At 49.6% G+C, this 26,429-nt stretch overlaps 1 protein-coding gene across 1 annotated transcript in view; it reads right to left on the bottom strand.

Moving 5' to 3' along the window:
- Positions 1-5,710, bottom strand: part of LOC119397219 (uncharacterized) — a 34,711-nt gene extending 29,001 nt beyond the window's left edge. Inside the window, exons 1-2 of the mRNA XM_037664654.1 lie at positions 5,686-5,710; positions 4,571-4,675 (exon numbers count right to left, since the gene is read on the bottom strand). Coding sequence (XP_037520582.1) covers positions 4,571-4,675; positions 5,686-5,710 — 130 coding nt within the window. The remainder of the gene's footprint in view (positions 1-4,570; positions 4,676-5,685) is intronic.
- Between the last annotated feature and the right edge of the window lie 20,719 nt (positions 5,711-26,429).

Below are 26,429 nucleotides of genomic sequence, written 5' to 3'. Positions count from 1 at the left end.
ATGTCCAGAAATAGAAGTGACAGACATTTTAGTGGCACACGTGTAGTTATTACTAAACACTGCTTTCATTATATGCCGTGCGACGCTTGAAACGAGCTATCAGCAGTGTTTCTGGAACAAACGACGTCCGTCGATGAATCGCCGCCCCATTTTCACGCTGCTGATTGGCCTAGACGTCACGGGCCTCTGCGGAGAGCGCATTTTGCTGCCAAGCCGACTTGCACAACAGAAGCTGCGTTGGCACCGTGCATGGCATCATGGCTTACTCGGCACGCAAGTGCGAGCGCTGTTTATTCAGCAGAATAGTTGTTGGCCCGTGGTTTTAACTTTGACGGCCCCAAGATCAAGCCGCACATGTTTTGAGGCGCCGGCGGTGCGATTGCCGGTGATTCAGCCCCAAACCCGAGACGCTGGCACAGCGTGGCACAATTTTCGTCAACGTTATCAGGTTGGCGCAGTAAATACAGTTTGGCGCACTTTGGCGCAGGAGCGGAATTACTGTAAGTTCTGCAATTAAGTACCCGAGCAATGGTACACAATCCACACGAATAGCACAAACGAAATGAGAGATTTAAATGCATAACAGCTGGAGTCCTGCAGGGCTCGGTACTTGACCTTTTTTCGTTGTTTATTAGTGTTATCCTTCATATCTTGCACATTCAAAGGCTGTACTCTACGCGAATAACACTGCCCTTTTGATAACACACTGTTCCATTGAAACGGGAAAACTCCTTGCAAATGAAGCCCTGAACAATACAATGAGATGGTTTGCCAGCAATACACTCACCATAAATACAAATAACACAAAGTATAGCATTTTCGTCTCAAACCGCAGCCCCACCCCGGATAACTCTCCGCCTTAATGGAGTAACCATAGAACGCATCAAGACGTATAAAAATTTGGGAGTGATACTAAAGTGACTTTCATTGGGTATTCCACACTGACCATCTATGCAAAACGTCGAATGGTTGTCTAACATTGCTTTAAGGCACGATCCCATTTTAGCAAAAGAATACTGCGTTTATATATTTCAGCATATTTCGTTGCCATATGACCTATTGTATACAATCATGGGGTCATACCTACCCGTTGCACTGCAAAGTTATGAGTATATTACAGAAGAGGGCGATAAGAATTACGACCTTCCCACCTGCAACCGCCCCATCTGCTCCGCTCTTTGGCGATCTTGATATCATGCGCTTCACTCAGGCTCAAGGGGCCATCAGGCTCAGTGACGCACAAGGGGCCATCTTGGGAGTTTGGTCCCTGACATCATCACAACTAGCCAGACTGCTTCGTGAAGTCACCAGAATTTGTACTGCAGCCTGACATCAAGCTAGAGTCGATGCCGGTAGGTGCTCCATAGAAAAATTGACTTTCTTATCCAAATAAAATATCTTAGCAGCATTTTCTGAGCTTCACACTTGCTCGCAGCCGTCCCTGCATACAGGAGATTTGTATGGCAGAGTAAACTCGCCTTCGAAAAAAGGTGTCAGTACCCCTTTAAGAATTATTGCCTTTGCACTTCTGATTGTTCAGTATGCACCGCATGCAATTATTTACCTTCACTGTATTAGACAAATATCGCTTTATACATATTTGCTTATTTTAGACCTTTATGATGTGAATGCTTTTTAAGGGGGGACGCGGCTTTCGTATCGCGAAAAATGGCAAAAAAATCGATTTTTTGAAAATCACATTTTCAGTTTCTGTAGCCCTTCTTATATCCGATTCCAAAATATCTTCACCGAAAACCGCGTAGAAGTGCTATAAAAAAATTGTTGCGCCTGCCGAGGTGGCGAAAATTATTGGGGAAACCGCAAAAAAACACTGATTTTCAAAAAATCATAGCTCCGCAACGACGCCACCGGGCGCCGATATCTTGGGCTCATCGGAAAGCGCATTTCTCCGTCTTCAAATTCCCCGCCGCAGCTGGCTCCTCCCTTCGAAAACAAGCGCACAAAAAGCAAATGTTCGAAGGTCGTTTCGAGCCCTCCGATTGGCCGCGTCCGCCATGTTGCCCCAGCGCGCCTCGCCATTGGTCCGATGCTCGCTCCGGGAGATCGTCGTCTGCAGCTCGTGCGTCTCGAGCTCACGGCTGTCGAAAGTCGCGCTACTTCGTTGCGTGTTCGCAATCGCTCTGTGTTCACGGCTCGACGATAACTTTGAACAAGAACTACGTTTTAGTTTGGAGCTACTAGCGGAAGCTCGGTGGGATTACGATGGCGCGCCGCACTCGTAGCGAACATCGCAAACGCGCGTCTCGGACAGACTTTCTAGCGTTGACTCGTCAGACCCGTGGTTGGAGGTTCTGCTTATGCGCACTTCGGACGTCGTGACGAAGATGATCGCAGGACGACTCTTTGTACTCGCGACCACGCATTACGTACTTTGAAACATCGGGCACCGCGGCCGGCGCGTCTACTGCTCGGAGTCGTCACTAGGCCTAACTCCGCTCACGGCGTCGGCACGCGAGACGAACCTCGAACTTTGCGGGCAAGAGCAACGCGTTAGCGGATTCGCGGCAGTGTGCTTCTTCGCAAGGAACGAAGCGCTTCCCCCGCCGGCTTCTCGGTACAGCGGATGGTCATTTTACGCATCGGCAGCGGACCCCACGGCCAAGCTCGTCGCGCAGCGGGCGCGCGTCGGCGTCCCGCAATGCGAGGCCAAACACGTTGCGCGCCTATTTTTCGTCGCCGCACCTAGGCATATTACCGAATGCCGCCACCCAGCACATCGCGTGCCGACTTCCCGGACTATGCGGCCGAGCACTTAGAGGTGAAATAAAGCACTGTTGATGCAATTTAGGCGCGCTTGGAGCCGTGCGTGGTATCGCCGTAAGCGCTCATGAATCATCTGAAAAAATAAAAGCCTCGCAGAAAACCGTGTCCGCGACCGGGTGAATGATGAAGCGCATCGCAGGCGAGGTTTACAAATTAGCTTGACGAGTGAAACAGGGAGATGAATTCATATCTGCCCAGTTCGAGTCTTGAATAAACAGCTAAGGAATTCCTATTCCACCAATGTCTTGGCCATAACTGCCTATTATTTAGGAGGAAGGGATAGGTTGTAATGATGAGAGCCGCTCTTAGTATCCTATAAAAATGATTCAATGATCAATTGCAATCAAGGCTGTTAATTATGTTAATGAGAGCATGAATACAAGAAAGCTGGCAAATCATCATAGTACATGACCTACTTGCATTACAATATCTTGTTTTTTGTCATGTCTATTACACCACTTCATAACTTTGTTTAAAATTCATGCTACATGTTCTTTGTATATCAGAAAAGGATTTTAAGAAAAAAAGAAAGAAAACAAAGGCACAACAGATAAAAGACCACATGTGCAGGAGGTCCAACCTTATAAAACACCTTAAAGATCACAATCTTCTTGTGTTTTAGAGAAGCAAGGCACCTCAAACTAAAGACAGGGCACTCAAGAAACTGCACATTATGAAGGACTCAAAAGATTACGACCCCAGTGCCTTTTGATGAAGTAATATTGTTGGTACAACTTTAAAAGCCGTTTTCTCAAAACGACTTTTCTTGCTTCCTGCTTCGCTTGTTCCGCTGATTTCTCACTGACCGCTGGGTCTATTGCAGTTCCGTTTTTTGTTCTCTATTCCTTGAAGCACAGTTCAGGGCGTGACATTCTTGCTTTTTCAGTATGGCCTTTTGATAATTAGCTATTTGACGAGTTGCACAAGGCCTCGATGCCTGTTGCGCAGTCACCTCATGAAAAATGAAAACTAAAAAAAAATTTGTTGCAAATAAAAAAATCTAAGAATGTCACGCCCGCAATCAGACATTTTAGAATGCATAGCACTTTGAACGAGTTTCCTATCGCATTTTTTAAGCGAGTCAGACTCGGAACAAGAGCAGAAGGTGAAATATATTGTAAATCAAAAAGTTGTAAAGATATATTCATGAAATTTCTACAGTAGCATTAAAACAACATTTCAAATAAGTGTGTCAATTTTCATCAAAATCCATGAAGAAATAAGAAAGTTGGTACCGAAAGCCACGTCCCCCCTTAATTCGTCCTTTGCTTTCACGTCATTACATACCGTTTTATGCAATGGATCCACTACTAGCCTACCTGGCTATAAATCCAGATGCGGTACAATATATTTCGTACAATGGCTGTTTTACCACAAAACATTTCATGTCACTTCAAAATCCTCCTCCTCTGCACCCGTCATGTTCAAAGGCTCTGGCCTAGTTGTAGGCACTTCAGGAGGAGTTTTCTCTTTAGCAAACATTTGCAAACCAGACTTCTGTCCAGCCAAGCAGTTCAGTTCGAAGATCTCCCCGAATTCTGCCAGAAAGCGCTCTTAGGCTTAACCCTAGAGGCACACACCGGCGAGGCCTTTGACATACGAGACTCGTTCTTTGCATTTCGCGCGACATCTCTGCAGTTCCGAGGTTTTTCATTGTTTTGCAGTGCACAGCTCTCGCTTCTATCTCTGGTAAATATCTGCTGTGCTGTGACTTCACGGGACGTTAAAGAACTTCTGCCGCTAACTAATTCTGTACTAATTCTGTGCCTCACTGCCAAACACTCACTCGTGCCTGTCGAATCGGTGTCCTCGTCAATCTCGGAATCCTGGAAGCTCACAGGTCTCGGCGGAGGCTGTACAACAGAAGCCCTGGCTTCATTTTGCAGGCCACCTGAAACAATACAGGAAACGCGAAGTCACAATTATAGTACATCTATTCAAATATATCTAGCGCATTTCCCGTTGTATCAGACGCACCTTTGCTTCAGATATTTTTTCACTGGTGCGTCTTATATATGCGAAAAGTTCTGCGATTCTGCAAGACCAATATGTCCATATTTCATTCGAGAGTACGATGAACTAAGCGGGACAGCATTAAATGCTGTCCCCTCATCAAATGCTCTTGTTTGTCACGTTTTCTTTATTTTTGGCATAACCCGCTTTTAACAATAATCTGTTACAACAATGATATTTTCATGGCACCTCAATATTGTTATAAGTGGACTCGACTGTATTTGCCCTGAGTAAAGGGGCACGAGGCGCGTGCCGAAAGGCGGATGCTGTTTTAGAGCAGCTTTGGAGCAGTAAATGGGGAGTTTTGGAGCAGCTTTGGAGCACCAAAAAGTGTGTTTTGGAGCAATGCAATTTAATAATATCTGGGGTTTAACGTCCCAAAACCACGATATGATTATGAGAGACGCTGTAGAGGAGGGCTCCGGAAATTTCGACCACCTGGGGTTCTTTAACGTGCACCTAAATCTAAGTACACGGGCCTCCGACATTTTCGCCTCCATCGAAAATGCAGCCGCCGCGGCCGGGATTCGATCCCACGACCTTCGGGTCAGCAGTCGAGCGCCATAACCACTAGACTGAGCAATGCAATTTAGTTTTGGGGCACATTTCTAGGGTAAAACATCATTGTTAATTGAAATTTATATTTCTGGTAAACACAAAAAATTCAAATGGTTTTTACTAAACATTGAATATTGATGAACCGACCATACTTCCAAAAATTAATATGTTTCCAAGTTTAAAGCATCACAGCTTGTGCAGCAGTAACTCAGATAAAACAAGAGGTAAGCGATGCTTTGGATAGCTACACTCGACTACCGTAAAATTTCGAGGAAGCGCCGTTTCAAATTTCAATGTTAATTTGTGAGAGTGGCTGAGAGAGGGCGCTACGTGATGGCACGATCATCATCATCATCGGGACTGGGAGAAGAGAGGGGGGAGTAAAGTGTGAGGGGTTAGGGTTGAGTGTTGGAAATAAAGGGGCAGTTTGGTGTGGTTGTTGGGATCGGCGTCTGTGATTTATGCTTAGTCAGTGACAAGTGGGGGCTCGTGCGGGATGGCTTCAGGCTCGACAACAGCAGCGCAAGACACGCCTGGGCTCCAAGGTGTCGTTGAGGAGCTGTTGCTGCGCACCGACGGCTCCGCGATGGAGCACGAACGAGTGATGGCGACACTGCTGCCCACAGCTCCGCACGTGGGAGCATGGGCTGTGACAGCGAACACTGGCGTGGTTCCTCGGGCCACCGACGTCTGCGCCTTGGCTCGCCGCTACGCACCTCCCCCCCGCTACTCAGGTGTTAGAGATTTACAGTCACCGGAGGAGTTTCTTGAACGCCTGGAAAACTTCTGCCTCGTGACGGGGGTCGCCGCCGATAAGCGACTGACCCACATGGTACCGGCTGCCCTCGAGGGCGGCGTGAAGTTGTGGTGGCGGAGCTCGAGCAGCGCATGCAGCACCCAGAAGAGAATTTGAAGGAATTTATGCGATCGCTACGTTTTACGACCGCATCGGGGAAGAAGTCACCGAAGACGAGAAGGTGCAGCGCGTGCTGCGGCAGATGCACCCTCAGCTGCAGGATTTGGCAGAGGGGCATGTCTACAACTACCTCGCCGAGTTGGTGAAGGCAGCCGACTGCTTCATGGAGCCGGCTTGGCGTCGCCTCCAGTACAGACCACCGCCACTTCCGAGCAACCAAGTAGCCAGAGATCTGGCGTTTAGCCCTAGTCCTGCCCTCGACCATCGCTCACTGCCGCAGCCGACCACTACGGCGACGGCGTCGTTCGCCTCGATCGCTGCTGCCCCACCGGCGCCGCCGACTTATCACTGGCCACTGCATCCAGCTGCGCTGGCCGGCAGTACTCGTGCAACACAGTGCCTCCGTTCTCACCATACAGGCCGGGGCCGACGCCGTGGCAGGAGCCTACGAGTGGAGCAATGCGTGTGCAGTGCCATCGCTGCACACGCATTCGTAACTGTGCCACGGGTCGACAAATGGGGCCGCCCGTTTGCTTCCGGTGCCAGCGACCGGGTCATCTACAAGCACAGTGCCCGGGAAACCAGAGGCGGTAGGTGGGCACCTACGGCAGTGCGCACCAAGTAGCGACCACAGCCGGCGGCAAAGAGCCCCTTATGGACGTTTTTATCGGGTCGTTGACGTTCAAGGCCCTGCTAGACACAGGCTCAAGTGTAAGCTTCTTCGGACCGCCCGCCGCCGCGGCGGCCCAAGCTTCTGGGGCCAAACCCAAGGCGGACGTACGCGTGCTGCGCTTGGCATCAGGCTGGTTGCAGTCAACCACGTCTCTAAGTGTCAGATCGAGTGGGCTGTGGGTTGTGGGGATTGAGGCTTGCCCGTCGCCATTGCGCGGGTTTTCGCCTATTTCTGCCATCCCCACGTCCGATTATATGACGCTCCCCTCCTCCGCCGTCTTACGGCGCTGGGCGAGCGGGGAGTGACGTTAACCTCCCTCTCCCGGCGTCGGACCTCGACAGGGGCGCTACGCTCGAGTTTCGCGCGGCAGGGGGGGCTGAGATTCTCTCTGGACCTCGTAGGGTAAGTACGTATTTTCTCTCCCATCCGTCGGCTCCTCTTTTGGGCTCGCTCGGACGGAACTCTCTAACGGTGCCTTGCGCCAGCGGCGAGCACTTACCTTATGTTGTCCTTTTCCGAACGCCAGGCTGAAGAGCGGTGCGGTGCATTCGCGCGTGGTCTTACTACGCCGAAGCTGTACCTATCGGCTTCGGAGTTTGCCCTCACTCGAGCGATCGGGCCCTGTGGTCGCGGATCGTAAGAGTACGCAGCCAGCATAGTCGCGAGGGACCCGTTTTCCATCTGCGGCGTGTCGCCGTGAGCCTTTTGCCCGCGGAGACGTGCTAGCGGCACCCGTTGTGTTGTATTTTCGCCCGTGGCGTGGTGAAGCCTGCTTGCTTCTCCCGCCGCCTTTGGGAGCGGGCGTTGTACGGCGTTTTGTGGTGTTGCCGCAGGCAATAAACTGTTGCGGATCTCGAGAGCAGTACTGTGTACAGTCAAAACTCGTTAATACGTACCCGCTTTAAGCGTACTAACGGTTAAAACGTAGTTGCGATGAATCCCCGACCGAGTCTCATAGAGCCCAATGCATTCGCTGACCGCTTAAGCCGTAGTACTTCGTCCTACGCCTACCGGTTAGTGCGTACCCTGCGTACCGCGATAACGTTTTGTGCCATAAAATTTTACTGCGCCGCTGAACTTCCCGACGCCACAATGTGCCGCCAAAGGTTTTCAGTCTTTTCGAGAAGTGCGTAGATCGGTCGATCACTGATTCCGACTTCCGCGCGATTGCGGCGATGCCTTTGCGGGCAAGCGGGAAAGAACGAAGGTGAGGCGGCGGCCACCGACGAACGCGCCAGCATGACTTATCGCCGACAACCTTATCACAATAAGTATCTTCAGGTATCTGCTCGGGCACGCGTGCGGCGCAGCACCACTTTAAGCCTACTGCACGCTTTTAATAGGCGACAACCTGAACGCGCTGGGCCGCCGATTGCTGCCGCCTCGTTGCGCGGGGCCGTGTTCAAGCGCGCGCCGCTTTGTAGAAAAGAAAGCAGCTCGCTGTTGCGGTGTTGAACGTTGTTGGTCGCGGGCGACGAGAAACCTCTTTGCATTGACGCTATCACGTTAAACGCACACGTACGGTACAGCAAGCGTAGCGCTGTTGTAACCATACTGCACGCTTTTATTGGGCGCTGCCGTCCGCTGCCAGGACCGCTACAGCGTCGCGGAGTGCGCATCGCTTGCAGGAAGTTCGTCATCGCTGCGTTACAAGCCACTCGCCGCATCTGTGCACGGTCTGGAGCGAAGTGGGTACGAAGAACACTCCCACGACAAATGCGCGCGTGCGGTACAGCAAGCCGCCTGGAAGTGACGGCGTGAGCCGAGAAGGCGACGCGCTGCACGCAACTAGCCAGGAGACGATTGGCTCCACGCAGCCGTACCGCGTTTCACTGGAACTGCGTCAGTTTTCGTTTATGAGCAGATCGCGGTACAGACGCATGCACATATATCGCGGAAAGCTGACACTGTCCGTTCTGCCGTTTGTTGGTCACTGCGTATACCGGACCCTGTAATAGTTCCGAAATGCTGCTTGGCGTCGCCACCGCGCGCTATCGGCACTATCGGACGGTCGTGCGAGAGTACCAGAATCTTTTCTCCACTTTGGCAAAAAGAAAGAAAAGGCTTTGCAATGGGTACTTTAGGCAATATTTGCTGTGGCACTGTATTTATTTCTTTGCTGGCGGCGATGGCGTACGCGAGGAGATGGAAATCTTTACTTGGTGGTTAATGCGTACTACCGTTTAGTGCGTAGTTACGCGGCGTTCCCGGCAGGTACGCATTAACGAGGTTCCACTGTACTTGCCGCGTTGCGCTCGAACGTACGTGTGCAGCGGCGCGCTAGTTCACGCGTGGCGACGGCAGATGCAGCCCTGTGGCTCGCTAAGTCCGAACCCACGCTAGTGGCCGTACTCCTGTGAGGTACGTGCACACTACAGGGTTGCCGCAGACAGCAGTTTTTGTGCATTCCCGACCTGTGCCGCGACGTTGTCCTTGGTAGGGATTTCCTGACAGTGAGTGGCATCTCTCTGCACGTGTCACTTGGTGGTTGGACTGTCGGCACAGAACCACAAAGAATTGTGCCCTTTGTGAAGGCCGTTAGGGAACAGCAAGGGACAGTGGATGATTTTGCAGACAGCTTGCGCTGCATTTTTGCTGAGGGCGATGCCAGTGTGTGTGCCAGTGTGCCGGACGCGACTGCAGCTTGCAATGTGGTCATTCCCGGCCACTCACCGGACCTAGACCCACGCACGAAACACGTTTTAGAAGAGTTTAGTGAAATCTTCACCACCACTCCGGGTTGCACAACCCTGGCAGAGCATCGTATAGACACGGGAGACAACCCACCTGTTCGATGCAAGCTGCGACCAGTGAATGCCAGAAGCAGCCCATCATGGACAACTGCATTCACGACCTGCTGGCACAGAACCTCATCCGCCCTAGCCAAAGTCAGCACGCCAGTGCTCCAGTCCTGGTTGAGAAGAAGTCTGGTGGCTACCGCATGGCTGTGGATTACCGCCAGCTGAATGCGCGCACTAAGGTGCCAGTCTACAGGGGCGTAGGCAGAAATTTTTTTCGGGGGGGGGCACCTCCTTGATCTGTAGTGGGGACGAGCAGGCAGATGTGGTCGAGTGTCAATTTCTGCTCTGTATGCTATGGCAAAAAAAAATTTCGGGGGGGGGGGGGCACGGGCCCGGTGTGCCCTAACGTGGCTACGCCCCTGCCAGTCTACCCCATGCCCAGGACTGATTGGTTGCTGGCACAGCTGGGACGAGCCAGGTGGTTCTCAAGTTTTGACCTTTCACAGGTTTTTTTTTTTTTTAAATCCCTGTTCAAGAGCAGGATATTCCAAAGACAGCGTTCATTTGCCATCAGGGAACCTTCGAGTTCATGAGGATGCCCTTTGGAGTTGCTGGAGGTCCTGCCACGTTCCAGACCCTGATGGACAGAGTACTGGAGGGAATCAACCACCAGTTCGCCATGGCGTTTCTTGATGATGTCCTGGTGTATTCGGAGACCCTGGAGGACCATCTCAAGCATGTTCAGGAGGTGTTGAAGCGGATAAGTTCGGCACAGCTCACCATCAACCCAGAGAAGGTGCACGTGTGCTGTCAATCCCCGAGGTTCCTTGGCCATGAAATATTGCCAGGGCAGTGTAGGCCGGACAAGGAAAAAGTGCGTGCGGTGCTGGACTATCCTCAACCGACAACAGTCAAACAGCTGCAAGCCTTCCTGGGACTAGCCGGCTATTACAGCGGGTTCATACCTCAGTTTTCCATCACTGCGCGTCCACTCACAGAACTCCTTAAGGGGGGACGCGGATTTCGTATCACGCAAAATGGCCAAAAAATCGATTTTTCGAAAATCACATTTTCAGTTTCTGTAGCCCTTTTTCTATTTCATTCCAAAATATCTTCACTGAAAACCACCTAAAAGTGTTTTAAAAAATTTGTTGCGCGGGCTGAGGTGGCGCAAATTATTGTGGAGATCGCAAAAAAAGCTGTGCTTTTTCAAAAAATTCTTGCTCCGCAACTGTAAACCGGGCGCCGCCATTTTGAGCTCGTTGTAAAGAGCATTTCTTCGTTTTCAAATTCCCCGCCTCAGCTGGCTCCTCGCTTTGAAAACAAGCGCACAAAAAGCAAATCTCTGAAGGTCATTTCAACGCCTCCAATTGGCCGCGTCCGCCATGTTGCTCCAGCACGCCTCGCCATTGGTCCGATGCTTGCTTCGAGAGGACATTCGTCTGCTGCTTACGCGTCGCGATGTTACCTGATGCTACGACTGTCGAAAATCGCGCTACATAGTGACGCGTTCGCTCTCGTTCTGTGTACACGGGTCGACGATAATTTAGAATATGGTTACCCTGTAGTTTGACAGCTGCAAGAGGGCAGTCATCAGTGTACAATAGACGATAGCGTGCTGCGCTCGTCGCGAACATCGCAGATGCGCGTCTCGGGTAGTTCAGCTTGTCAGCACTTCGTCCTCTGTGACGAAGAACTTCGCGGGACTACTCTTTGTACTCGCGATCGAACATGACGTGCTTTGAAACATCAGGCACCGCGGCCACGCACACCGCGACCGAGCTTACTGCTCGGAGTCGTGGCTAGGCCTAACTCCGCTTACGACGCTGGTTTACGAGACGAATCTGAACTTTGCGGGCGAGGACATCGCGCTAGCGGACAAGCCGCACTGTGCTTCGTTGCAAGCAACAAATCGCATCGTCCGCTGGCTACTCGAAAGTGGGGATGGGCACTTTACACATGGGCAGCGGACTCCCGGTCAAGGTCGTCGCACATTGACCGCTCCGAGCAGCGGCTAGCAATTTCGCGGGTCGGCGTCGCAAAATGCGAGACCAAGTACGTTACATGTGCCGATTTTTTGTCGCCGCGGCTGGGAGCACTGCGCATTGTCGCCGAATGTCGCCAGCCAGCATATAGTGCGCGACTTCCCGGACCCTGCGGCCGAGTACATCGGCATGAAAGAAAGCGCTGGTGATGCAATTTAGGCACGCTTGGATTCGTGCTTGGTATCGCCGCTAGCTCTGATGAATCTTCTAAAATAACGAAAGCCTCGCAAACTACCGTGTCCGCGACCGAGTGGATGATGAAATGCATCACAGGCGAGGTTTGCAAATGAGCGTGGCGTGTGTGAAGCAGGGAGTTGAATTTATATCTGACCAACTCGCGTTACTGAATAAACGATGGAAGACAGTGGGTTGCTTGTACAGCACCGAGGGAACAGGAAAGTACCTTGGCTACCAAACCATCTCCTCAACTTGGTCCTGCGACTGTCGCATGACCACCCGACTAGCGGCCACTCCAGCTTTTTTAAGACCCTCAAACGCATTTCTCAGAATTTCGTGGGGCTGGGTATGCGCTCGGACATATCCAAGTACGTGCGATGCTGCCAGGTTTGTCAGCGCACCAAAGCCCACCGCCGGAAGCCAGAAGGGCTGATGAGCAGCCAATGGGCCACTGCCCCCATGGAACAGCTCAGCGTGGACATATTTGGGCCCTTGCCTATGACACCTCGACGCCACAAGTACCTTCTCGTGGTGATCGACAAGTTCACCAAGTTCATCGAACTCTTCCCATTACGGGCAGCAACCAGCAAGAGTGTGGTGGACTGCATGATCCAGGTTTTTTTGCAGGCATGGCACACCTGTCTCCATTTCGAGCGACAATGGAAAGCCCTTTGTAAGCATGTTCTGGAAGGGCCTCCTTGAACACTGGGGCATCCAAGACCAGCACACAGTTCCTACCACCCTGCCGGGCAAATGGTGGAGCGCCACAATGGCACTATCAAACAGTGCCTTAGGGCATATTGTTCCAACCATAAAGACTGGGACCAGCACATCCCAGAAATTGTCCTGGCCATGCGCACGGCTGAAAGCATGGTCACGGGCTACACGAGTGCCTTCCTTTGTTATGGCCGGGAGCTGAGAACACCATGGACGCAGGCTGAAGCCAAAGACGACGCGGCCTCCTGCGACAGCGTACCATGCATTTGGTACTGAGGTCTCAAAGTGTCTACAGGAGGTGCTTCACTTCTCCCGGGCACACCAGGACCACATGTGGCGCGCCCAGAAGACCCGCTACGACCGGCACAGGCGGCCACTGACAATACAGGAGGGTGATCTCGTTCTGCTCGAAAGTCACTCCCTCAGCGATGCTGCCAAAGGTTTCTCCTCGAAGCTCGCACGCCGGCATTCCGGTCCCTTTCGCGCAGTCAAACGTGTAGGACAGAATGACTACGTCCTAGTGGACCCCAAAACTGGGCGTCGCCGCGGTGTGGGACACACAGATCAGCTGACACTCTACCACGACGCTGCAGATGATGTGTAGTGGGGGCTTCACGTTTCGAGGGGGGGGGAGACCTGTGAGAGTGGCTGAGAGAGGGCGTTACGTGATGGCACAATCATCATCATCGGGACTGGGAGAAGAGAGGGGGGAGTAAAGTGTGAAGGGTTAGGGTTGAGTGTTGGAAATAAAGGGGCAGTTCAGCGTGGTTGGTTGTTTGGATCGGCATGTGAAGTGCAGCAGCACCCCCCCCCCCCCCGCCTTTTCTTCGTACCCGATTATGTAGCGTCAATGCAACAGTAGCCTCATTAAATCCCATCCAATCCTGCTTAGCAGCCCAATCACCAAGCACCTGTTGGTGAAATTTGTAGTAAAAATTTGATTCTTTGTTCTCCCGAATAATGATCGCACCCCACACTTAGCGCAAGACACCTATGACGATTTTCAGGGTCCCGTATGCAACAGGATGGCCTTCGAGATCTGTATTCCAAGATCGTAACTATGACAATGTAGTCAGCTAATATAAGGCCTTCGAGACCGGTGTTTGTTGCTTAGCGTTGCTGCGTTTGCACATCATCGGAGGTGCTTCCATGTCATGCTTCCCGCGGTTTGATCGCGTTGCCACTGCATTTGTTGTGCTTGAGCCTTGAGGGCCGTTGTTATGCATCGTGCCACAAAGGAAAGCGGGAAGTCTCGCATGCAAAAGGATGGCCTTCGAGATCTGTATTCCAAGATCGTAACTATGACAATGTAGTGAGCTAATATAAGGCCTTCGAGACCGGTGTTTGTTGCTTAGCGTTGCTGCGTTTGCACATCATCAGAGGTGCTTCCATGTCATGCTTCCCGCGGTTTGATCGCGTTGCCACTGCATTTGTTGTGCTTGAGCCTTGAGGGCCGTTGTTATGCGTCGTACCACAAAGGAAAGCGGGAAGTCTCGTATGCAAAAGGATGGCCTTCGAGATCTGTATTCCAAGATCGTAACTATGAATATGTAGTCAGCTAATATAAGGCCTTCGAGACCGGTGTTTGTTGCTTAGCGTTGCTGCGTTTGCACATCATCGGAGGTGCTTCCATGTCATGCTTCCCGCGGTTTGATCGCGTTGCCACTGCATTTGTTGTGCTTGAGCCCTTGAGGGCCGTTGTTATGCGTTGTGCCACAAAGGAAAGCGGGAAGTCTCGTGAGGAAGTCCGCATGCATCTTTTTTTTTTCTTTTTCGGAGCAAAATGTTTCGCTGCCATTTTGAATTTAAGTGCCGTTCCGGGAATCCGCCCCCTGCTTCCCTCCACTTTGCCGGTATTTTGGCTAGTTGGGGGGGGGGGGTTGCTCTGAATTTTACGGTAGACCTCACACGAATGAAAAACGTTCATGTTTTGCAGCTGACATGAACAACAACTGAAGAAAGACGATTTAAGCTAATAAAGATTACCTTCATTCTAAACACAATGAGACTCGACAAAAATAACTTCCCATGACACACAAAACCTCTATAAAACTTCTTTAAAACGTTTAAAACCTCTATAAACCTCTATAGAATGTTTTATGAAGGTTGCGTGTTTCGTGGGTTTAAAAAGCTAATGCTCCCGTTCTTAAAGCCCCACAGCCAAGGTGAGAATTAACCCAGAGGAAAATAGAGATAAGCAATGCACCGCATAGCTAAACCAAACTACAATTCCAAGGATTTTTTTATGTTCATATTAACGAAACACCAGCTGAAATGTACAAATGTGAAGACGAGAGAACTGAAATCTCAAAATTCCGTCACCACTGGAGTGACAAAGTGACTGAGCAGCTACGTTGTAGCTCTCTCCTGCCCTTTACCGTTCGCTAGCTTATTCGTGCCGTAACGAATGTCACGGAGAGCGCGCCAGGTTGATATGAGCTCGCTCGGGCACACCACGCCAAGGATGACAGTGGCACATGAAGGCATCAAAGGCTGCCTGGGAGCAGTTTTGGTGCAATAATGCGTTTTGGAGCAGAATGGCGCAGCAGAAGCGGATTGGCGCAGCATGGCGCAAATGGCACAGCACTTCCACCCCTGCATATGACATAAGTTTACAGGTAAGTGAGTTGGAACTGCGTTAGCACGCCATATGCAGTGCGCTCGTTATGCGCTCACTTTGAAATAAAATTAGTGCCTCAGGCAGCACTGAGGTAACATTTGGCCCCATGACAGCTGTTTCGAGCAAGCACATCGCATTTGTGTAATTGGTAGTTACGACTCTTGTATTATATTACTGACGCTGTTTCACTACACGCTTTCTTTTACTGTGTCTTCAACGGCTAGTATGTGCCCACTAAATGACCGTATCGCAGTCTTAAAAAAAAGTTTTTCAAGCTGACGGTGAAGCGTGAAATAAATGTGCAAGACAACCTGCACAAGAAAGGCCGGCGTAAAGTGGAGATCAGTGGTGCCAGCGGAAATACAAACATGCCGCTGCGGTCATGCCTTGAAGACGTCGACCCGCCATCTCCTGCAGACCATTTGCTAACTTGCGGTGGGCCATCGTCTCATCGTCTAAGCCAGACACAAAAAAATGCCTTTGAGGAACCTAGTGGTAATTGACCTCATGGTGGTTCCATGTTTGACATGCACTGTGTGATCAGTAAGCAACATTCGTAAGCAACATGGTTATTCTAGCAGCAGTATTGCAACTGGTCAAGAGCTGTGCACATAACAGCGAGGTATAATATACGTAATGCATGGCGTGATACACACGCAACATAAGCTGTCGTGTACTTCCTTTAAGTTTCCGAAGGCCAGCTTTAAATAAAAAGCTTGTGATGTCTTCTAGAGCGCCATTCCATGTGCATCGGTGGAAAGCGAGGCCGAAGGGAGTCAACTATGCTCTGGATTATTATTAATTTTTTAGTTTTTCAGTTAATAAATAAAACCTTGATTGTGGCATTTGTGAATACAATACAGCCGGCCTCAATGCCTCTTTTCTCTCGTTTGATCACTGTGCACGTGCACGACACCATGGTTCACGTTAGTAGCCACCCGTATTTGTATGCCAAAGTGTTTCCGGCCAGACCCGACAGGGCAGCAGCGCTTCATGTCCGCGAAAACTCCAGCGCTGGTTCTTCATAGGGAAGTGGCGATTATTGACAAATTCAATAACTATCAGCCTCTACAGAGCACGGGTGGAAGTTGCGGGTTGGGGGCGCGCTTTCCTCTGCCGTGTAATCGGCAATGGCAGCACGTTTTGTCATCGCTTGTATACACAATCGACTGACTAAAAATACAGATGTACTACATCATACTCACTGCGATGGCGACAGATCGCCGTATTAACAACTATGCGCTAATTTCAAACGAAAAAACCCAACTGCACACTATCGCCTGCTGCTATGTGCAGCCAGCAGCCTTGCAGGCACCCCCGATGACGTCACGAAGCTTCGACCAATGGTAGCCACGGAGAGATGTGCGGCGCTGTCCCAGGTGCTGGCCGCGTGTTTTTGCCAAAATACAGTTGCGCGGGCTTGTTTATGCAAATTTTCGGCGTGTTTTTCGAGCTCACCACACGAAATTACTTAACATCACACCGTAACCCCATTTCTTTTTCTAAAATTGCTTCGGTGTCCCTTTAACAGCATTCATGATTGCATAAACTCCTTTCCAATGTCGTACAGTGCAAATATTTCTGCCTGTAGTCACTCTCACCACAAACACGGCTGACCAGTGTAAACATTATACAAAAAATTTACTCTCACCTTTAGCAGTTTCAGAGGGTTCCTCGCTAGCCCTAACAAGCAGAGGCCGCTTGGTGACCTCGGGACGAGTCCTTGGAGCCTTTGTGGACCTCTTTGCAGGAGCTTTTGCGAGCGCAGCCCGCTTTTGCCTCCAGAGGGAAGGAGTCCAAGAGTCTGCAAGAATCCAGAATGAGCATACCTCATACAGAAATGCATACCTATCAGCACAGATACCTCCATGGATGACTAATGCTACCTTGAGTATAATTGAAGTTGAAGAGCATATTGGCTGTGCAAGATGAAACAAAATCGTGCAAAAGTTTGCTATAAAGAACCGTACAAGATAACGAGGAATCTATTCCTCTCGCTGATGCAAGAACAAAACAAAGAATATTGCAGCAATTATTTCATCCAAACGAAAGGCATGTCTAGAGAAGTGTGGCGCACAATTAACTTCGTTATTAAGCCATCCCAAAAACGCATAATTGTTCCAGATCTGTATAGCCTTAAATACAGTGAAGCTGACCTTCTGAATAAGTTGAATGATTTTTTTGTTACTACAGCCCAAAGTCTCTTGACAACTGATAACACTGATCTATCCTGCCACCAATACAAGACGACACCTTCGCGTTCGGAGAAATTACTTCATCTGAAGTACTAATGACCGTCGAAGACATGGCTGTGAACAAGGCTGTTGGGCACTATGAAACAACAGCTACCGTAATAAAACACAATATCGAATTACTTGGACACCTACTGACACTCATTTTTAATCCATCGTTCTGCACAGGCATTTACCCAGACCAGTTAAAGCTTGGTAAGGTAGTGCCAATATATAGGACTGGTGACCATAATCACCTATCAAATTATCATCCCATTACAGTACTCTCTTGCATAAACACTCTTTGAAAAACTCACAGCGAAAAGAATGACTGAATGAAACACTTTATCAAGACACCAACATGGTTTCCGCAGCAAACTGACATCTACAGCTGTCATCTTAGTGTCAAAAAGTGATTAACCATGCATTGAACAATGGCGAAATTTGCCTGGGTATATTTATTGACATAAAAAGGCAATTGATTCCGTTGACCAACTCATCTGCAAGCTTCAGCAGTATGGATTTCATGGCATAACAATAAAGTTCTTAAGCAGCTACCCGAGCAATCGTACACAGTACACACGAACAGCTCAAATGAAATGAGACATTAAATGCGTAAGAGCTGGAGCAGTGCAGGGTTCCGTACTTGGACCTTTTTTTCCCTCGTTTATCAGTGTTACCCTTCACATGTTGGGCATTCAAAGGCTGCACTCTATGCAAATGACACTGCAATGCACCGTTCCATTGAAACAGGAGAACTCCTTGCAAATGAAGCCCGGAACAATACAATGAGATGGTTTGCCAGCAATACACTTACTATAAATACAAATAAAACAAAGTATATCATTTTCGTTTTAAACCGCACACCCACCCCGGATAACTGCAATCTCCGCCTTAATGGAGTCACCATCGAACACATCACCGCTTATAAATATTTGGGAGCTATACTCGACTCGGACTTTCATTGGGTATTCCACACTGACCATCTATGCAAAATGTTGTTGATTGGTTGAATAACATTGCTGAAGGCGCGATCTAGTATTAGCGAAGGAATACTGCATTTCATATATTTCAGCATATTTAGTTGCCATATGAGCTATGGTATACAATCATGGGGCGATACCTACCTGTCGCACTGCCAAGTTATAAGAGCACGACAAGAATTACGACCTTCCCACCTGCAACCGGCCCATCGGCTCCACTCTTTAGGGATCTTGATATCATGCCCTTCTTTCAGGCTCGAAATGTTTTGAAAAGCTAGTTTCGGTTCCTACTGTAACCTGGCGTCGCAACACGGTATGAGCTTCTCGTCACATGCTCACACAATATATAATAAAGTTTCCATGGCCGCTTTGCACCGACTCCATTGGTGACACACAAGCAGATGTTTTGAATGTTTTGGTGACGAACAAGAGGCCATCTTGGAAGTTTTGGTACCTGACATCACAACTCGCTAGACCGCTGCGTAAGTCACCAGAATTAGTACTGTAGCCTGACGTCAAGCTAGAGTCGATGAGAGTAGGTGTGCCATGGAAAAATTGACTAATATCAAATTAAAATATCTTATCAGCATTTGCTGAGCTTCACACTTGCTCACAGCTGTCTATACCCACAGGAGATTTGTATAGCACAGTAAGCTCGCCTTCGAAAGAAGGTGTCGGTACCCCTTAAAGAATTATTGTCTTAGCACTTCTGATTTTTCAGTAAGCACCGCATGTAATTATTTACCTTCATTGTATTAGACAAATATCGCTTTATACGTAGTTGCTCATTTTAAACCTTTACGATGTGGATGCTTTTTGTTTCCTCATATCTTAAAGCAAAAAGGCGCACTGCGGGAACAAGGACATAACACAAGAAGGGAGGAACCGACGACACACAGCGCATACTCGCAACTGAAGGTTTATTGAAAGAGCACGCATAAATGTTTTTGTAACATATTTATGTGTGCTCTTTCAATAAACCTTCAGTTGCGAGTGTGCGCTGTGTGTCGTTGGTTCCTCCCTTCTCATGTCCTTGATTCCGCAGTGCACCTTTTTGCTTTAAGATATGAACCGTTACCAACTAGCCCAAATGGCTGTTTTGCTACAATATATTTTATTTCGTCCTTTGCTTTCCCGTCATTACATACCGTTTCATGCAATGGATCCACTACTAGCCTACCCGGCTATAGATCAAGATGTGGTACAATATATTTCGTACAATGGCTGTTTTGCCACAAAACATTTCATGTCACTTTTCAAAACCCTCCTCCTCTGCATGCGTCCGTTCAAAAGCTCTGGCCTAGTTGCAGGCACTTCGGGAGGAGTTTTCTCTTTAACAAACTTTAGCAAACCGGACTTCTGTCACGCCAAGCGGTTCAGTTGGAAGATCTCCAAGAATTCTGCCAGAAAGTGCTCTTGTGCTAACCCTAGAGGCGCACACTGATGAGGCCTTTGATGTACGAGACTCGTGCCTTTGCATTTCGCGCAGCTTCTCTGCAGCTCCCAGGTTTTTTATTGTTTTACGGTGCACTGGTCTCAGTTCAGTCTCTGGCAAAAATGCACTGTGCTGCGACTTCTCGGGACGTTCAAGAACTTCTGCGCTCTTCTGCCGCAAACTAATTCTGTGCTTTAAAACCCTCACTGCCAAACACTCACTCGTACCTCTTGACTCTGTGTCCGTGTCAATTTCGGGATCCTGGGAGATGAAAGGCGTCGGCGCAGGCTGTGCAGCACTGGCTGCACTTTGCAGGCCACCTGAAACAAAACAGGAAACGTGAAGTAAAATTTATATTACATCTATTTTCATCCACATATATCTACCGCATTTGCCGTTGTATAAGACGCCTCTTTGCTTCCGATATTTTTACGCTGGTGCGTCTTTTACGACGGTGTCTTATATATGCGAAAAGTTGTGCGATCCTGCGAGACCAATATGTCCATATTTCATTCGCGAGTACGATGAACTGAGCGCGAGACCATTTGAATAATGATATCTATACTTGTTATGACAATGAAGCGGGTGTTGTCTTAGATGTCAGCAACTTGCTGCTCAAGCAGTGCGGTGGCCACGGAGGTTACGGCCGCAATAAAAGCCATTATCATCACAGGTACTAATGTACTGTTTGAAATGATTGTTCTTAAACGAAGCACTGAGTTCGTACACGATACTTGACTTGACATTCAAGGACATTTCAAGGATGCAGAAAGGAAAAATTTAAGGAATGTTAGCGTAATTTTATTTCTGCACATGACTTTAGAAAGGAGCTCTACTTCCGCACTCATTTCTTTTTCCAGAGCAGCTATCTCCACCTCTTTTTCTTTAGCTGTTCGACGGAAACTGTTTTTCTTGACAGGTCATGCCATTTTTTTCGGCTTCGGTGTCTTCCGAAAAGCGATCCACCGACTCCAGCAAGCACTTCAGATATTTTTGGAGCTTTCTCATCGTCCCTTGCATGCTCTAGCTAGAGCTGTTCTCGTTACAAGGTTGCCTGCTGTGCCACAGCTTCCTTCTCTGTATAACGCATTTCTATGCCTAGCTTGGCTCACTGATGGCTTCAGTTCTTTCAACAGCGAAATGTTAAGCAGCCCACCATGGGTTTTCACAGCCTTACAGGTGACTCGTTGAGAGATATATGAGAGCTCTGCCAAATTTCAGATCGCGGTCTGCTTGTTTACCGTGAAACCTCTTTCTACTGAAGCCTGTCCATGGCTAAGCAAGAGAATAAACTTCAGCACTCCCCATGTGATCGAGAACGATGAGTCATGCTTCATAAGGCAACGTCAAGGCATTCCTAAGATATCGTCAAGGCATTCCTGGTCTTTTTCACAGTTTTGTAGTTCATGCCGTTTTTCTTGGCAGAACTGAATGTACTGAGTGAGTGAAATAACTTTATTTAAGATCCGGCGAATGGAAGGCCCGGGCCTGGGGCCGCCTAGATGGCCACTTGGAGCTGTTGCTCCCGCGATGCCTCCACGGCTCGCTGGACGGCCCAAATTGTTCCGTCAGTTCTGAACTGAGCAGCGCGGTCGACCACCGCGCCCGTAGATCCTCTGGGGAGACTGCCATGCGATCTTGATATTGGACATCCCCACAACATGTGTTGTAGGGTGGCTCTAGCCGACTTGCATAGCTTCCATGTGTCGCTCGTGTATATCTCAGGGTGAAAAGTAATTGCACGGGATTCGGATAGGTTTCTGTCTGTAATCGCCTCCAAGCAACGGACTCAGCTCTGTTGAGTTTACTGTGAGGCGGTGGTAAAATTCGCCTTCGATTTGATAGAATTTGGCTATATCATTATATAGCGGCGATTCCTCCGTATTGCCGCTCCACTGCTGAATCAAAATCCGATTCAATAAATATCAGCCCGTCATACCAGGAGTTACTTGCGAGTTAAGACTCAGATGTTGATGAGTGAGCGACATCTCAAAAGCGTACTCAGCGAGACTATGCTGACTGGATCAAAAGTGGCTTTTCTCCCCCCCCCCCCCTTGTTTCAAGTTAGGCCTGTACAGTCGAGCCCGACTATATCGAACCCGTTTATATCGAATTATCCCGTATATCGAACAATTTCTAAACACGGTATATTTACATTGAGAATATCATACCTGCCAAGTTTGGAGAAACGGAATCCGGGAGATCTACTCAACGGAGGGAGGGGGGGGTACTGCGATAGCAATTATATGGACACTGTCAACGGGATTTTGCGGTCTGCCGCTGACCTGTACAGAGTCCAAACCGACAACATCGCTTACGCATCGTCTGTTTCACGTGCGAGTAAAAGCGCGCTAGCGCTAGGGACGAACGCGGTTGAAGCAGAGATGAAACGTCCCGGCCGTCGCCGTCGCGCGAAGGGCACATGCGATAACATCGCGCCGCGTGCGAGGCCTGTCGTCGCTTGCTTACCAGTTATTTCATCGGGCAATGGACCATAAGGGGCGCCCCGTTAAGACGGGGACGGTCGCGAGCGCTGGCGAACGCGCTATCTCGACAGACATCGGTAACGGCTGCCCTTTTAAGTGCTGGACTGCGGCGCAAACTGCACAGCTACTTCATGCGCAATGAAACTGAGTTGAACCTTTCTACCATCGTTAAAAAGAAGAAGAAGAATCCTTTCTACTACGTGGCCAGACAACTTTGCTCATGCGGCCAGACAAAGTACTGGACGCGCGGGGCAAAACTGGATTTCCGGGAGATTTCTCTATGACCCGTACAACCGGGAGAAACGTTCAAAATCCGGCAGTCTCCCGGGTAATCCGGGAGACTTGGCAGGTATGGAATATATAGCAAAAGTTACTGTTACATCGAACAAAAATAGCAACGACAACCGATATATCAAACTCCATGTGCTTCAAAAGTGCCTCAGCAAGTTGGCTTTCCCTCACGGCGGCGGGGAAAACTGCCGGCGCCACCCTAGAAAAAGTGGTTTAGACCCGGCTGTGCACAAACGAACAACCCCCTGCAAAAAATGATCCTGGCCTGCTTGCAGCGCTTACAGCCAATCAGAGGTCGTCGTGCTTTCTCCGAGGCGCGGAGGCGGTACAAGTGAGCGCCATTTTTTCTTTATGCTTGCGTGACTGCTGCTGCCTCTTTTCCTCAAGTCCTCATTCGGCATGGTCCGTGCTGGTGGTATTGCCTGTTAGCGCTCTGTGAACTTTCTTGGCACGCTGTCGTCATGGCTTCTGCAAAGAGGAAGACTTTGCCGTTCGCCGCGAAACTCGATATCATAAATAGAGTCGAGCGCGGTGAGAAGTCTGACGTCGCCGCCACGTACGGATCGACATTCGACGAGTTCGTCAGTGCAGACGATGTCACCATCACGGGCCAGCTACAAGATGAGGACTACGTTGCAGACGTCGTACCGACCACGAGCCAAAGCGACAGCAATAAGGAAATTGACGATGGCCCGTTACCTACATCCTCCTAAGTGACTAGTGCAATTGCGTTGGTCCGGCGCTATTGCATGAATATGGAAGGCTGCTCCGCCTCGTTGGACAACGTGGAGGCGTCCGTGCTGTCGCAGGCAGCAAAGTCGTTGAAACAGAAGAAAATCCAGGACTATTTTGTTCCAGAGTAGGGAGTACTTTTTTTATAGGTATGTGCCTTTGTGTCATCAAATTCTATAGCGGGCCTATATCGAATTATGCCATATATCGAACTAATAAACGTTTTTTGGCGAGTTGGATATACCCAGGTTCGACTGTATTCACGATCTTAATGCTATAAGGCAGCCTTTTGGAAGGAAGTGAAAAGTCTAAGGATAAGAAAAGGTCACCGTGCGTTTCAAAAACTCTCCTGATTCTGTTTTAAGGCAGCCTTATGGAAGGCGGCCTTGTCGTCATAAGGAACGAGCATGGTAGCGAGGCTATGAACCTTTACTGGCTCATTGTTAGTTTATTAGCAAGAAAAAAAGCTGTATGCTCAATAAGAAAAATGCAGGAATGCATACCCGTGCAAGTTTCGGTAACAACGTGCCTCGTCTGGCCGTGCCGTTTGGTCGTTTTCTTTGTTAACGTTTTACCGTTGCCATAGCAACCGGCGGCTCGCGTAGCAGCGCCGGCACATGTGGAGACAGACGCGCCAGTTCCTGAAGCGCTGGTTTCTACGAGGGCACCGACAGGGGCGCGGAGTTGCAAGCGGTTTCTGTCAGTCTGCCTGCGTGTGTGAGTGTGTGGCTTTTTGCATGGATCATACATACGCTTGTTAGTGAAAGTGACAGAAAGGTGAAAATTGAATTTCACTGAAAATCCTGCGCTCCTCATCGACTTGAAAGCATCGCATTGTGATAGTGAAAAATTGTGATAGCATGCGGTGTTAGTGAAGGACACCACGATGAAGCGTGAGCAGCTCAAAGCAGCAAAAGCGACGTGCGGCTGCGCACCGAGCAGTGGCTACGCGAGTGCAAAAATGGGTAAAAATATCCCATCCTGCAGTGAAACATGTCTGCTTCCGCACCGTACCCCGACTGATTTTTTCACACGTTTAATAATGTGGGGCAGTGTGGAAGTCACTATTCATGATTCGAAAAGTACCTGCGCCGTAGAAACGGAGCGCCACCAGCAGCTGAGGGAGCGGTGGTACGAATAAAACCGACGCAGTGGGGGCCATTTCCAGCGGCAAGTTTGGGTACATGAAGTGCTCACTTCGAGAAGTGGAATCTGCTCAGCAACACATCGCAATTGAACTCATCCATAGAATTTTGATGGTTGCCGAACACTCGCAGCGTTAATTGCACATATGGACGCCAATCACGTACGTCACCTTTTCTTTAATGACACTGTAAAGCTTCTTGCGTAATCAGCCATACCATGCCGCATAAGTGGTGCCTTAAAGGGGTCATGAACCACTTTTCCAAGTAATGATCTAATGGCCTCAGTATCGGAGTGTACTGCCTCCCGAATCGATTGCCACAAAAATTTCTCGAATCCGTCAAGAATCAGCGGAGTTACGGGGGTTTGGCGCACGCTCCCAGCGCTTTCTCGCTTTTCTCGTGCCGACGAGCGCACTGGAAGCTAGACAGGGAGGGATGGCATGGGGGAAAGAAGTTACGCCAGCGCGCGTCATGAAACGCGATCGCTCTCCCGCTGTGATTCGCTTGCGCGAGTGCGGCTACCGTGTACTGAGGAGTGCGGCGCCGGCAAGAAGCGCATGTGATCCGAACGCCGCTCTCGATTTACGTCGGCTATCGGCCAATAAGCATGCTATGTCTCTTGCGACGTACAGCGGACAGACGCCCCGCCCACCGACGAGAGTGAGAACCGGCCTCTGTTTGAAAAGAGGGTGCCTGGGGAAACGGCAACTTCGCGCTCCGCTTGTGGCCATTACGCGGCGCGCACGACTGTAATATTTGGCAGAGCAGTTCATAGCCGTGTGAGCTTTCCGCAGGATGTGTTTTTTCAATCAGCCCAAGGGGTGCTTCATGACCCCTTTAAGGTACTGCCGGGCTACCTTATCGAATGGCCGCCTTATCACGGCGATAATGTTAAGCAAAAGGTTGAATTGAGGCATAAGGTTTGTTTATGAAACGGGGGGGGAAGCGGGTCTTTGAGACCGAAAATCATTAAAAAAAATCGAATTTTTGAAAATGTTTTATTTGGATTCTGCCGCTACTGATGCATAACCTCGCCAATTTTCATTTGTCTTAGATCAGTATTTTAGCGGTGACAGCATTTTATGTGCCATCAGCGAGCTAAATTTTTAGCAATGAACGCGTAAAAAACGGGCTTATTCAGCGCTGCGCTGTTGCCGTTCTACGTTCCCTACGGCAGCCATCTTGGTCGCAATCGAAAGAGCCGCTCTTTTTCTTGAATAATCGCCGCCCTTCTTTCCGTCCACTCAGAATTCATGTAGAAAATCCGCGCCAAAAAAGGTCCCTCCGCGTGAGCGATTGGCACAGTGAGCCCACGTGACTACATAACGCCTTCCGATTCGTCGGGCCTCTCGCGCTGTCTGCTACAGTGCACGCAAAGCGGCAAGTGATGTCACCGTAGTATAACTGTGTTGTTCTCGTCGATTTTCGTCCGTAAAGTTCCAACCCACGCAAACTGGCAAGAAACTGGAGCAGGCGTTTTTATCATCCTCAACAAAGACAACACGTTGCGGCGGCTTACTGGCACGGCGCCAAGCGAGCTAGACGAAGTGCGCCGCAGCCGCCGGGAGTGAATTAGGCCTACGCTCTCGGCCGCGTTTTGGAACTTTGATCGTGGCGAAGCCACATCGAAAGTTGCGCAGCGCTCATAAATTCGAAAAAAAAAAAGCGAGATCACGGCTCGGGTGCATCAGAAGCGCATCCAGCGGAGGACGGCGTGGCGGGGGAACGCGATTCATCGGTCGAAATGCCGACTTCACCTGTGTCGGCGGCCGCCTCGACGACGTCAGTGATAGGCAGCGTGGTAGAGGATCGACACGACGTTCTTGACTAGCGCCGATCGTGCGCCAACAGCAGAAAAAGACTGAAGATAAGATCTCCGGCT

The sequence above is a fragment of the Rhipicephalus sanguineus genome, chromosome 6, assembly GCF_013339695.2.
Source record: "Rhipicephalus sanguineus isolate Rsan-2018 chromosome 6, BIME_Rsan_1.4, whole genome shotgun sequence".
Lineage (NCBI taxonomy): Eukaryota > Metazoa > Arthropoda > Arachnida > Ixodida > Ixodidae > Rhipicephalus > Rhipicephalus sanguineus.
Note: the sequence above shows the minus strand (reverse complement) of the source record. Positions and strands in the feature narration are given on the sequence as shown.